General features: G+C 38.8%; 1 protein-coding gene across 2 annotated transcripts in view; it reads right to left on the reverse strand.

The window, feature by feature from the left end:
• adamtsl3 (ADAMTS like 3) overlaps positions 1 to 14,755 on the reverse strand; it is a 165,272-nt gene that overhangs the window by 135,307 nt on the left and 15,210 nt on the right. For both annotated transcript variants that reach the window (XM_039659427.2, XM_039659425.2), the window contains exon 3: positions 2,365 to 2,484. In XM_039659427.2, coding sequence (XP_039515361.2) covers positions 2,365 to 2,484 — 120 coding nt within the window. The remainder of the gene's footprint in view (positions 1 to 2,364; positions 2,485 to 14,755) is intronic.

Here is a 14,755-nt window from a genome sequence, read left to right on the forward strand (position 1 = left end):
GCCAAATAATTTTGTCAGATAAATCCCTTAACCAAGTGTAGTCTTTTGTTCTTCCCTCATACTTAAAATATTTTGATGGTTTCATCGAAATTGAATCCCCTCCGGACATAACTTTTGGCCACTACTGCGTGTAAACTCCTCCATTGCAGATCCATTGAAAAACTCTTTCAATGGCTCTGATCCATCGCAGTGGAATAGAATGCACCTTAAAACTTTCACAAACGCATAGTCCTTAAACAGATAGTTAGTCAATACAGCATTCCAGTCGTGACTCGTGATCCACACTACAGTAACTGCTTTGATGAGAAACATGCCGTGCCTGACAAAGCCTTTCCGCAGTCACTATATTCACAATAAAATATAGATTCCATAACATATAACTTAAAGGAGTAGTTCACTTTTAAAAAAAACTGTTGCTGATAATTTACTCACCCCCATGTCATCCAAGATGTCCATGTCTTTCTTTCTTCAGTCGAAAAGAAATTAAGAAATTGATGAAAACATTCCAGCATTTTTCTCCATGTAATGGACTTCAATGGGAACCAAACGGTTCAAGGTCCAAATGAGAGTTTCAGTGCAGCTTCAAAGGGCTTTAAACGACAGCAGACAATGAATAAGGGTCTTATCTAGCGAAACGATCGCTCATTTAAAAAAAAATAATAACAAAGTTTAAGTTTTATAAGCTCAAATGATCGCCTTGCTCTGTTCTGTGACTCTCCTGTTCGAACTCGTTTATCAAAATGAACAAATCTTTTTTCGCGTCATTTGGTTCATTCAACGAACGAAATGAACGAATTGACTCGGGAAAAGATTTGTTCATTTTGATGAACGAGTTCGAACAGGGGGTGAGTAAATTATCAGCAAAAGTGAACTACTCCTTTAACTCTTTCCCCACCACTGATGGACCTGCTTTCCGTGTTTTCACTGTTATACGGTAGGGGGCGCTATGACACATCTTCTGAAAGAAGACTGAATCTCTGGATCAAAACACAGGTGAAAAAGAAGCAGAAACAAACGATAGCATATGTAGGCAGATGCATATGTAAAATAACGCAATCATAAACATTAAAAAGCATATATTATAAATCAAAACTGCCAAAAGTTACTGAGAGAAATGTCAACCTACGATGAGGTATAGGACTGTGCAAGCTTTAAGGGTGTTGATGAACTCGATCTACTCCATCTATGTTTTGATCATTGTTCTGAATCCCATCTGGATCTCAGCTTTTTCCTCAAAATGTTGCCTTTTTTAATGAAACTTGCCCACGTTCAAGTATTGATTAAAAAAATGCAGGAATAAAAAAGCTGGAATAAAATGTTTTTTTTTTTCTGTTTAAAAGCAGAGGCTCTGTTCTTTCTTTTGATATATTGCATGTTCAGAGATATTCATACAACAAAATATAATGGGGGACGATGAAACTTTTATGAATATGTTTCAAAACACTGGCAGGGAAAGAGTTAATATAAAAATATATTAAAAACGCTATTGTTTGAAGGTTTGGGGCTGGGAAGATAATTCTAAAATGATGATTTGCTGCTCACGAAACATTTCTTATTATCAATGTTGAACACATATAATAGGGTCATATCATATTAAATGTTAAGTTACTCATAGCACAATTATGACACATATCCTTCGAACTGTTCCCCCTCAGTGCAGCACAGAAATGCACAGACAGAAATGAATCATGATTGACTTGTGCCACCCTGTGAAATGAATCACTTACTTATTCAATCATACGCACAGAAGACATTCTTACTGAGTTTACTTATCTACAAAAAAACTCATGCAACTCTGAAGACAAATTTATAGATCTGTTCCAAAACCTAGGCATCGTAGGTGTGCGGTTTTGACAGTTCAAAAATGGCAGGAGGCATAATTATGCATCATAACAATTTTTGGGTCAAAGACAATGTATATTTGCGTAAAAAGGCAATCCCCGAAAGCATCACACCAAGTTCAGAGAAAACAACAAAGTACATATGATATATATTTACATTTTAAATCTGAAAAATACTGATAAAATGTTATATATATAAAATATAAATAAACTTAATACGTATATTAGGTAAAATTATATATTATATGCAACATTTTTTAACATTTTCGAAATATAGGCCCCACTGTAAACACACACATCAAGACAGCTCACTAGGTGTTAGAACAAAGCCTATTAGCTAGTATTAAATTCAAGAAGCTAATGAACCACGCTCATTTCACAGAGCAGCGGTTTTACGACGTGCAATTTAATCACCACAATATGAAGTGGCAAGTATGACTTTAATTAGAAATCATATCAATTAAATAGACACAATCCAGATGAATATTCACAGGGAATGTGTGTGTAATTCTGTGATTCTGACCTGGTCATCATAGCGATAGGTGAGATACTGCTCTCCTGTTGTGTCTTCCAGAAAGCTTCCTTGTGGAGAAAGTGCAAATTCAGGAAGGAAGTAAGCACTCTGCGTCTGGCTCGCTAACCCCTGTAAAACAAGACCATAACATCCATTCCACATTAAACATAATCGAAAAGTACTGTGGAGTCGTGTGGACATTATCATTTATGGAGGTCTGCATGTAACATTAGCCACACCATGAGGTAAGTATAAAGATGTTATGAAATGTTCAACTACTGTTAATACAGATCAAGCTGAATAATTTTGCAACTGTAATTGCCCTTCCCAAAACCCCGCCCTCCCTAGTTACCGTTGCTACGCCTGTCAAGCTTTTGCTGCTGGCTGGCACATCTATTTCAGTGTGTATGCACTGGTGTCAGACATTTCCCAATGAGATAATTAGTCATTTTTGGCAAACATGTGAAATATCTGAGAGGGCAAGACAAAAAGGACTGCAATATTCCATTTGAGGGATATATCCACTACATAATATGCAACCGATTAGAGAATAATTTCTTAAAAATTGAAGCTAAAGCCTATAGTCCCAGCGCAAGCAGCAGCCACCTCATATGGTGCCCATTCAAATGGGAAACACAAATTGAGGAACAGCTATGCTCGTGCACAGCAGGGTATGTGAAATGTGAAAATAATCCTAATAATTATAAATCAAATAGCTTATCCATAAATCTTGTGGAATAACACTAACACCGGGAGAGCAACGATTGGATTGGGTTAAAGTTACTTAGTCAGGGGTAGTAGGCTGTCGATTAACAAAATGCTGAAATATATTTTAAAGTATGCCAGTGAGCCTTTGCGTCTTATTTTACGTTAAAATATATGCATTATGACCAAAGAACCGTCAATATTTACAAGCAATAGGTGTTTTTGTTAATCATGTTGACATTTATAAATATATACAGTACATTGATATACATTACCACTCTCTCTCTATATAAAAAACCCGTATAGTACATAAAATAATCATCCTTTTCCTGACTGATGAAATGAACCTCAAAACCTGGCAGCTGCTAGCCATCTATGACATCCCCCAAACTAAAAGAAAATAAAAGACTACAGCATGGACAAATTAAGAGGAATTGCAACTGTTAAAAGTAGTGTCAAAAGTTCATTGCGAGATAGTAAGAAGCCCACAGCAAAGAAAGCGGTTCGGGGTCTTTCAGAGGTGAAACTCCCTTTTGTCTTAGAGGTTTATTGAGGAAGATTAGCTAAAGCACATGCACCAATTCCTGAATCGTTCAGACCAATTTGAAGTTGGCTACCATGAGTTTACTGTGTTGATGCCAGGACGGGTTTCTCAGAAGTGCCTGGTGGTGACACTCTTTTAAACATTTCATGCAAGTTAAAGAGGTTATAAAATCACAGCGAGCTCCTGAAAAGCTTTTCACCCTCCCTTCTCATTAAATGGGGAACTATTTACAAGTGTTTGAAGCTTGAAAACAAAATATACCTGGGTATCAAAAGTGAATCTTATTTTATACCTGAGCACTGGGAGCGTCTGCTGGTGCATGCATGAATGAATGGTTCAGGATCTGAGCATGCTAAGTGATCATAAAAAAATTAGTCACGATTTTGGTCTTTGGTCAAAAATGACCCCCATAGGAAATGAATGGGAAATTGACAAAAACACACCAAAACTCAAAAAAAAAATTTAATAAGAAATAATTTTTGAGATTGTTTCAATTATATGTTCAAATCCACCAAAAAAATGTGTTCATAAACAGCTGGGGAATTCACATGCCTCTCCATAGAGAACTGTACATGCCATATAGTGGTTACACCATGATTATATGCTTTTTCTCTATACTGTAACCAGATGGTGCTAATTATCTTCAAAAAATATTTTTTTTCTGAAGGCCTAGACTCTATATTAAACAAAAATACTGCATTAATATTTTTTTTTAAATAATATATATATATATAGAGAGAGAGAGAGAGAGAGAGAGAGAGAGAGAGAGAGAGAGAGAGAGAGAGAGAGAGAGAGAGAGAGAGAGAGAGAGAGAAATATATATATTGGAAAAAAATAGACCAAAAGAAGTTTCATTTTTAGGCCTCCGGTCATCTGACCAGGAAGGCCCATGACGTGACTCATAAAGGAAGACCATTGATTACAAATGGTGGTCCACACACACAAAAAGTTTGAAAACCCCTGGGCTAACAGTACAATAACAGTTGCACAGATGTGTGTGCGTGTGCAACTGTGCAAGTTGGGAACTGGTGAGAAAATGTCCGGTACCCGGTAATAACAATATTAATTTAGTTCATAGTTAACGGTTCCTGGACGCTGTAACTAAAACCTGTCGAACGTTACGTGACTATGGCGGATGTTGCTGCGCCTGGGTCAGGTCAGTTTGAGTTTTTATTTAATGGAATTTGTTTACAGTAAAGAATACACAACAACATTATTTTGGTTTAATAAACTTTATTCAAACTTTCGTTTGGAGTTAAGTGCGCACACTCTTTAACGTTTAGTTAATTCTTACCGTTCTTTTTGTTTGTTTGTTTGATACGTCTGAGTCCCGTTAGCTGGTACACCATCAAAAGGGGTTCGAGTGGAAACATTGGACGTATATATATGGTTCCGGCCGAACCATTCCGGTTTCTTCTCCGGGGGGCGATATTTTTTTTCCCCAGGATGGTAGGGGAAGGTCCCGTCTTTTTATTCTCTGATTGGCTAGAAGGGCTCTCCTCCGATTGGTTTGATTTGGCCGTGAAACGTCATCTCATGTTCATGGTATTTGTTGTTGTTTGTTGTTGTTTTTTTTTGTTATTTGATTTTTGGTATGTTTGGTTTACCACCATTGGGTTAGCATTGGCTTTACTTTTGTAACCCCATCCGGTGGAAATAAACCCCTAAACGTTTGCAGTAGCCTGCTGCCTCCGTGTTCTTTTATCCTTTACTTGTCACATCTATCACTGGTCTATTTTTTGAGTATATACTATATAGCCTAAACTATATATATATATATATAGAAACTAAATATATATATATATATATATATATATATATATATATATATATACATAAACTAAATATATATGTATATACACATATATTTAGTTTATGTGTATATATATATATACACATAAACTAAATATATATGTATATATATATACACATAAACTATATATATATATAACTGTATATACACACATTGTATATTGTGTGTGTGTGTGTGTGTTTGTGTGTCAAAATCAATGAATAAAAAATTTAAAAAATGTATGTTCTTAGAGTTATTCTTACTGTTGACAGCACTTAAATGTATATTCTTACAAGCTAAAGAACAATATTGTGAAATTCCCATTTTTTTTTTTTTTCACCTTTATGAGGCAAAAAAAAAAAAAAAAAGGCAGGTAAAAAGTCTCTGTGGCAGGTGAATTTTTAAATCCACCTGCCACAGTGGCCGGTGGCCGAAAAAGTTAACTTCAGGCCCTGATGCTAACGCTGGTGGTTACTTCTCCAAGCACTTACGCCCTAAAGAGCAGAGGAGTTTGGCACACGCTCAGAGAAGCCGCCCGGCATGCTTTCATCAGCCACACCGACTTTCACTGACAGGCCTGAATTAACAGCCCTAGTGTGTGTGTGTGTGTGTGTGTGTGTGTGTGTGTGTGTGTGTGTGTGTGTGTGTTTGTGCGTGTGTGCATGTATATTTGTGTGTGCGTGCGAATGCAGAGCAAAATTCAGAATAATATTAAAAACTGGCTCCAAATTTAGTCAAAACACAGAAGAACCTAAGTTTTTCAACTAAACTTAAATAATTAATTAATTTTGATTAATTATGTCTATTTCTTTCCTCTTATGTAGAACATGCATAATACACTCTAAAAAATGCTGGGTTGTTTCAACCCAAATTAAATGGGTCAAATATGGACACACCCAAATACTGGGTTAAAAATGTAATTTAAAATTTTAACCCAACTTCAACTTTCACCTTTCAACATTTGGGTTTGTCCATATAACTATACTTTCCATCATGTCATTTGTATTCAGTAATGGATTACAGTTTGTAAGCAATCCCCCCAGCACAGCATTTATTAATATCATTTAATATGTCTGAAAATATTTATGGTAATGCAACCCAGATGCGTGTATATTTGAGGTTAAAAACCCTGATCAAGTCAAAATAAAGACCCTCTGTTATTGTTGTTAATAATGGCAAAATTACAATCAATGTGTGTGTATGCATATGAAATGTGTTTGTGTGTGTTTGTCATGTATTGTACGTTTTTGCAATCTGTCCCCAAACAGAAGCATCAATCCAGACTGCTTACAGCCTAAACAAGAGTCATCTGTCAACCTTGTAAACACCCCACCATCTGTGCTCCCCAAAAACACACACAGAGAAATCCTTCAGGTGCTGACTGCTGACTGGATTAGCAGGGGACATCTTCACCAGTAAATTCCCTATGAGGCCCCAAGGTCCCTCACGGGGGCCCACACAGACTTACGACAACAAACTCCCTCCTCTACGTGGCAAGCAAAGGAAAGGTCGCGGAGCTCAGCCATCTCTCATCATGTCTTACAGGAAACAGCCCTGACAGAGCAAAAATAATATGGCTAACAGGAATGACTTTCATTTCATAACCAAGAATAGAAGCCGTTCTGAGAGCTGCACAAAACTCTTTGAGGATGTTTCAGTCTGACATTGGATCCGTTAAGTGGCCTAAACAAGAAAAAAAGTCTTTCAACGGATGAGGACTTCAAATTTCCCTTTACAATCACCACCTCTGCTTCTATAAATCAGATCTTAATCGTGTTGATGCTGGGCTCTCCTTATTTTACTCCACACACTACATTGGATGGCCACTTTTGAATGAGTATAAAGACACATTCACACCAAGAAATATTAACAACTATTAGCGTCTTTTAATTTCTGTTAATTGAAATGAAGCTGAAATAAAATAAAACATTAGTTGAACTGAAATATGTTGAAGCACCCTCAGTTCATAACTGAAAATAATAGTAAACAAATGTACTTAAAGGGATAGTTCACCCAAAAATGAAAATTCTGTCAGTATTTACTCACCCTCATGTTCTTCCAACCCTGTAAGACCTTCGTTCATCTTCGGAACAGAAATTAAGATATTTTTTGATGAAATCGGAGAGCTGGATTACTCCTCCATACTAGTCCATAGGCTTCTTGAGGGATTGAAACTTGCCAGACTCTAAAAATTATTTAAGACATCTATAAAATAGTCCAAGTGACCACAGTGGCTCAATCTTAAGTTTATCAAACGACGAGAACACTTTTTGTGCGCAAAAACAAACATAAATAATGACTTTATTTCAACTATTAATTTCCTTCTCTTTGGGCTTCTAGTCAGTTAAACTAGCGTAATAGCGTAGAGCTACGTCACACGTAGGCTCACTATTGGCCAATGTGTGTGATGTTGAGACGTACAACAACAGATCATACGCTGTTAAACTAGTAACCTGACTCAAGGCCCAGAGAGAAGGACATGAATAGTTGAAATAAAGTCGTTATTTTTGTTTGTTTTTTGCGCACAAAATGTATTCTCGTCGCTTGATAAACTTAAGATTGAGCCACTGTAGTCACTTGGACCATTTTAACGATGTCCTTTAATGACTTTTCGAGGCCGTCAAGTTTCAATCCCTCAAGAAGCCTATGGACTAGTATGGAGAAGTGATCCAGCTCTCAGATTTCATAAAAAATATGAACGAAGGTCTTACGGGGTTGGAAGAACATGAGGGTGAGTAAATACTGACAGAATTTTCATTTCATTTTTTTTTATTTTCAATTAAAATAAAATGACAAAAGCACTAAGAATTCTACTAAATAAACATGAAAACAAAAAATATGAATAAAACTAAAATAACTAAGAGACCACGCTGCAATTATGTCGTCTGCTGCTTTTAATGCTTGAGCACTTTCATGTCAGGAGGATTTTGACTTTCTGTCAATATTTTTATCGTTCATCTACTCTAATAAAAGTGATTCTGGAAGTGCTTCCAACAATATCATTATTCTTTGTCTTTAGCGTTACAGTTGTGCTGTGGACTTCCATCATCTCATAGAATTATTAAAACTTTCCTCTTATATTAGTCCTAAATGCAGCTGCTAGAGTTCCTTACTGGTCAAGAAAATATGATCACATAACACAAATTTGATCATCTTTACACTGGCTATACCTGTTAAGATCCGTATCGATTACAAAGTATTGCTACAGACTTATAAGGCACTAAAGTTTAGCTCTGCGTATTTAACTGATCTTCTATCGTGCTACAATCCTTTTGGTAGTAACCAAGATCTCTCAGTCCACTAAAGGAGGGGTTTCGCATTTGGCTCTTAAAGCCTTTTTGAATATGTTCAGAACCAAGACACTCTCCCAGTTTAAGTCTAGATTAAAGACGCATCTCTTTAGCCAAACATTCACATAATGCATCCCATAACCTTGCACTTTGAGCTTTGAAACAATATGTATTGTAATATGAATGTTTTTCATTATAGTTATCAACCTCTATAGTATCCAGCTGCAGACCCGCAGCACACCAGTTTCAGAACCCCAGTTTCAGAACCCCAGCGCCAGAACCGGAAGTGAGGGGCGGAGTTAGGTTCTAACCAACACCAGCGCCAGGAACGTAATTGAGGGGCGGAGCTTAGATTTGAAACCTAATAACGCCACCTAACGTAATTTGGAGGGTATTTTACACATGAAACAGCTTTTATTGAACAAGAACGGTCCTACTCTCTACGTATGTTATGATGCTATACATTACTGTACAATAAGCATTTTAAAACATTGATTTTGTGTAAAATAATTGTATACAGTTTCAGTTGTTCGTTTCATTGTATTATGAGTTACTTCCTAATCATGATGGTGAAAAAATAATACTTGAAACTTATCGGCATTTTAATGTATAACAGTTTAATAATTTTAGCTAATCAGTTTATACATACGTGTAGGTTTAGGAAGATAAGACCTGTTTTTTGGTTTTTATGAAGGAGTTAACTTTGTATAATAAAGCTTTGAAAGATTAAAACAAGACAATCATTTGAGGTTTTTGAAATTATACACAATCTGATAACTCATTATTAGACCTCTGTGATATTTTATGTTCTATTTATTTATTTATTTATTTATTGTGTTTACAAAAATCTTAAATTGATTTGATATTGAAGATGTATTTCAAATGATTTTGATTGTTTAATAAAAAAAAAAGCATGGGTATTTTTTTATAAAATATACTTTATTTCACAAGAACATGTGCAGCATGCATTTTTCGTGTAAAATAATGTCAAAATCTAAAAAATAAAAAAAGAGAGAGAAAATTTGGCATTATTTTGTTAAAAATCTATACAAAATGACCAATTCAACCCAAGCTAGGCCTGTTTTATCACAACAATTTTGTTTAAATTTAACTTACAATGTATCAAATGAGGAACTCAAGGCCCGTTTTGTCCTTACATGCTTGCTAAAATAATTATAATGCAATAATAATAATTCCGCCCCTCCCTCACTTCCGGTTCTGGCGCTGGGGTTCTGAAACTGGGGTTCTGAAACTGGTGGTGCTGCGGGTCTGCAGCTGGATATATCTCATCAACGTTGGTGTGAACGGCCCTTAACTCTTGCCGTAATTTAACCTGGTTTTGATTCAGCTTAAATTGCAGGCAGCTTGTGAGCAACCGTACTGGGTTTCGTTCAACTTAGCGCCACACACAAGCTCATTACTCAAGGCTCAGCGCACTTCCACGGGCATTCACAAGAGCAGGCGCAGGTGTGCTTGTTTTCATGTGCCAGAAGATGTTTCATCAGCCACTCTAATAGGGAACTGTAGATACATTGTCTCAGCAGGGCATAAGTGCCAAATAAGTAAAGAACTAAGTTGACGGCAGCGCCGTTAGTTCTAACTTCAAAGATTGGAAGTAAAAGGCTCCGCTTTGACCGAAGGAATGTGGCGACGCCATCAGAATGAGAATCCTCAATAATGTGGAGAAAACTGCAGCTGGTCTCTGGGTTAATGGCAGCAGGCCAGTGCCTTTTCTAAGACCGGACTAACCCTAAATAAGCTTTCAACTTTTAGTACTCAATGCCAAGGATCAGTAGAGTCAGAGGAAGAGTTAATCCTGGATCATAAGTTCCAGAAAGGGCGCTTCTCTTTAAAAACAGGGCCAGGTTAACATCTGGTCACTCTAGCATTCCTCAGCTCTGAAGTCAGAGAGACAATGAAGATTCGGCATTTACCCTGAGCAATGTGAGCACGGGTTGGCAAAAGCATCCTGACTCTAAATCATTCGGAAAAAGCGGCAACAACAATTTGAGTCACATACCCCTTTTAAGACAAACACAATGTCCCTGACTTCACATAAATGCTTTTAGAGCCTTTTTTATTACAATCAGTTACCATTGGCAGAAACCTTAGAAGTGTAGTGTCATAAATGAATCCCGCCAGCTGCAAAATTCTTGTGATTTATCTTATAAAACAAGGTTTTTTTCTCATAGCACACTTCAAATTTAGAACTCTCTCTTTGTGTGTGTGTGTGTGTGTGTGTGTACAGTCATGTCAAGAAAAAAAAGGACATCCTATTGAATTCTATGGTTTTATGTATTAGGACGTCAAAAGGACAAATTCAACTGGTCCTTGGCAGATCTTAAAATTAAGTGAATACAACCTCAGACGAACAACAATACATTACATATTACACCGTGTCATTATATATTTAATAAAAACTGGGCCAAAATGGAAAAGCCATGGGTGACAAGCCAAATACAACCTAATGCTTTCATAGGAATTACGAGCCTTTCTTTGATTAACTGATCATCAGCAAACTGATCATCAGCAAAATCAGCAAATAACTTCTATAAAAGCAAAAGGCAGTTTACTGGCCTGTAGCATTCAGGTCTGTGTTAACACAATGCCAAGCTAGAAAGACATCAGCAATGACCTTAGAGAAGCAATTATTGCTGCCATCAATCTGAAAATGGTTATATGGCCATTTTCCAACAATTTGAAGTCTATTATGCTACAGTGAGTAAGACTATTCAAAAGTGGCCAATCTTACCCAGGAGTTGACGTCCCAACAAATTCAACCCAAGGTCAAACGCTTCATAGAAACTGAAAAAAACTACACCTCAGACTCTTCAAACTCAACGTGTAAAATGTTAAAGTTCATGAAAATACAATTAGAAAAAGACGTGACATGTATGGCGTGTTAGGAAGGGGGTCTCTAAAAAGAATGGCAGAGCGGCTTAAGTTTGCACAACAACTGAACAAACCTCAAGACTTCTGGAACAATGTCCTTCGAACAGATGAGACCAAATTGGATTTGTTTGGCCATGAATGATGAATCCTTTTTGAGTGATCAATTACTTGTGAATTGGCTCATGGGACATTTGATTGACACTGCAAACTCACAGTCAGAACTCAGACATTTATCTTTTTTTTTTTTTTTTTTTGCCTGGTGTGATGCTGGATTTCCAGTGGCGGAGTACTAAGTGTGTGTATATAGCCAGAGCCTTTAGTAGGGATGTGTGGTGATGGTTCTGGTGACAACATCATCCACCCTCATGCTGATTGTAGCCCAAGATGGATAATGCATATTCATCAGTGTAATCTCAGCATGTTGCAGTCTCTTTGAACATATTCCTATCAGTGTGAACAAAACTGCCCTGCAGGGTTGAGCTTGCTCCCTATGGCTATACTTTGATGTTTTCGGGTGACTGTTTTCTCGTACCAGAAGGATTAATAGAACAGAGATGTGGCTTATTCTTGGGAGCAAAACCTGAGTCATAACCTACAGTCTATCACCAACCCAAAGGCCATAATTCTGCAACATTATTCAATGAATTTAGTCCACAACATCCCACACTCTTCAAAATAAAATGATGTTCTTCACATCAGACAAAAATGGTTCTTTTAGGAACTGTTCACTGAAAGATTCTTTGGGGAACCCAAAAATGGTTATTCTATGGAAGGGGTGTCAATCCTATTCCTAAAGATCTACCTCCCTGTAAAGTTCAGCTTCAACCCTAATCAAACACAACTGAACCAGCTAAGTAATATATTCAGGAGAAGATGATAATTACCCAGACACCAGCATAGGGTCTTCCCAGATACGGCCCAGATACTTGTGCATCCACAAGTACCAGATATATGTTTTATAGATTTATGTTGCTGTCTGGGTACAAACAGTTGTGCTGGAACTCAATATGTCCACTGTGTTACCGATGGCAATCTATGTCTGCGAGATTTGGAAAAACATCGTGAAAATTATCCACAAGCTGGATGCATTCCACCAGCAGAGTGTCTCAGATACATTCTCCTCATCACGTACCATAACTGTCACGGTCCTCAGAAACGAACCCAAGTGCAGACAGTTTTCAAGAAGCAGCTTTATTTGACAAACAGAAAGCAAAAACCCACGAGGGGGCAAACGAACATTGACTAGACTCTACGCTGACCTTGACAACAAACATACAGCAATACTGACAATAAACTTGACTTGACAATTCACTTGGAGGATTACTCACAGACAGGATACACAACGAACAAGCAACCAGTAACAACCACAAGGACAATATATAAGGGAGACAATCACAAGGGCACAGGTGACACTGATGAAACAATAATGACTGACCGAGGAGAACAAGGGGGCGTGGTAAGACAAGTGACACTGATAAAACATTAACTGACAAGTAAACGAGGTAAAGACAAGACAATGCAACCTAAAACCAGCCATGTGCTTACACACAAAACATGAGTCTGTCATGATCCAGCCTCAGCTAGAGGACAGGATCATGACAGAACCCCCGTCTTAAGGAGCGGATACCAGACGCTCCACATGAGACATGACAGACTGCAAAATGGACACAAGCCAACAAAACATAACAGCTAACAACAATGGCAAACAAGAATACATAACAACAGGATTGGGATGACACAATAAAAATAAAAAACATGGGAGGGGGGGTGGGGGAACAAACATGTTCATAGGCGGAGGTCCAGAGTGGATGGGTGGGAAAAAAGTCTTAGACTCACTGGACGAGGGCTGGGGACAAGGGAACCAGACAGGTCTGGGAGAAGACACAAAAGGTACAGTCTTGGGGGGGACAGACCGAATTGAAACAGTAGCAGGGGTAACCGGGGGAACAGGGGACAAAACGGGTGTCGCTGCAGCTGGCAGCGAAGACATAACAGGAACCAAGACTGGAGGCGCTGCAGCTGGTTGTGAAGCTGAGACAAGCGGTACAGCAGGCGACTGTGGAACAGAGACAAAAGGCACTGTGGCTGGCTGCGAAGCTGGAACAGGACTGGACTCTGCCACTTTCCCATCACCCTCAGTGTGGCCTGGAATGGGCTCCTTAGCTGGGACAGGGCTGGACTCGGTCAACCTCCCATCAACCTCCGCATGGACAGGAATAGCAGTAGCGGGTTGGAGAGCCAACATGGACCCGGGAGGGGAGTGAGACGGAAGACAAGAAGCTCTCTTCCTCCTCTTTTTCCTTGGCCGCGGGGCAGAGGCCATAGCTGGACTTGTGATTGGTAAAGTGGTCACCGCAGGGGCCGTTGCTGAAACTGGAGGGACCGCCACGGGCAAAGCCGACTCAGTAGAAGAGGCCTCCGATGCAGACTCCCACGACTCCCGCCTTCCTCGCTTTCCACGGAAGCTTACAGCTACGGCAGGTGCTCCGGGGGTCGAGGTGGAGAGAACATGGTCCCCAAGCGTTGCAACGGCTAAAATGCGACCCTCCGGGATCACTGGTAGTGAGAAAGAAGGCAATGTCCTAGTGGAACCCTGCAGCTTCTTCTGACACACATGGTCCACCACTTCACAGAACGGGCGTCGGATCAGCCCCTCCCGTTCAGTCAAAGGAGGAGGAACATTGAGACCTGCGATGAAGTAGGAATTTAAGAGGATCTCCGGCATGAATCTTCTCCTCTCCTCCAGGGCCTGGGCATATCTCTCCAGGGACTCTTCTCCCTGGGGAGGAAACGGAGCCTTACCCCTCTTCATATCGGCGGTAGTCGACTGCCACCACAGTTCATTGTCATCTGACTGCCGTCTGGCAGGATGAGACATACTGTCTGCTGGGTTCAAAATTGGCTTGTTCGTTCTGTCACGGATTTCAGAAACGAACCCAAGTGCAGACAGTTTTCAAGAAGCAGCTTTATTTGACAAACAGAAAGCAAAAACCCACGAGGGGGCAAACGAACATTGACTAGACTCTACGCTGACCTTGACAACAAACATACAGCAATACTGACAATAAACTTGACTTGACAATTCACTTGGAGGATTACTCACAGACAGGATACACAACGAACAAGCAACCAGTAACAACCACAAGGACAATATATAAGGGAGACAATCACAAGGGC

The sequence above is a fragment of the Pimephales promelas genome, chromosome 1, assembly GCF_988280905.1.
Source record: "Pimephales promelas chromosome 1, fPimPro1.hap1.1, whole genome shotgun sequence".
NCBI lineage: Eukaryota > Metazoa > Chordata > Actinopteri > Cypriniformes > Leuciscidae > Pimephales > Pimephales promelas.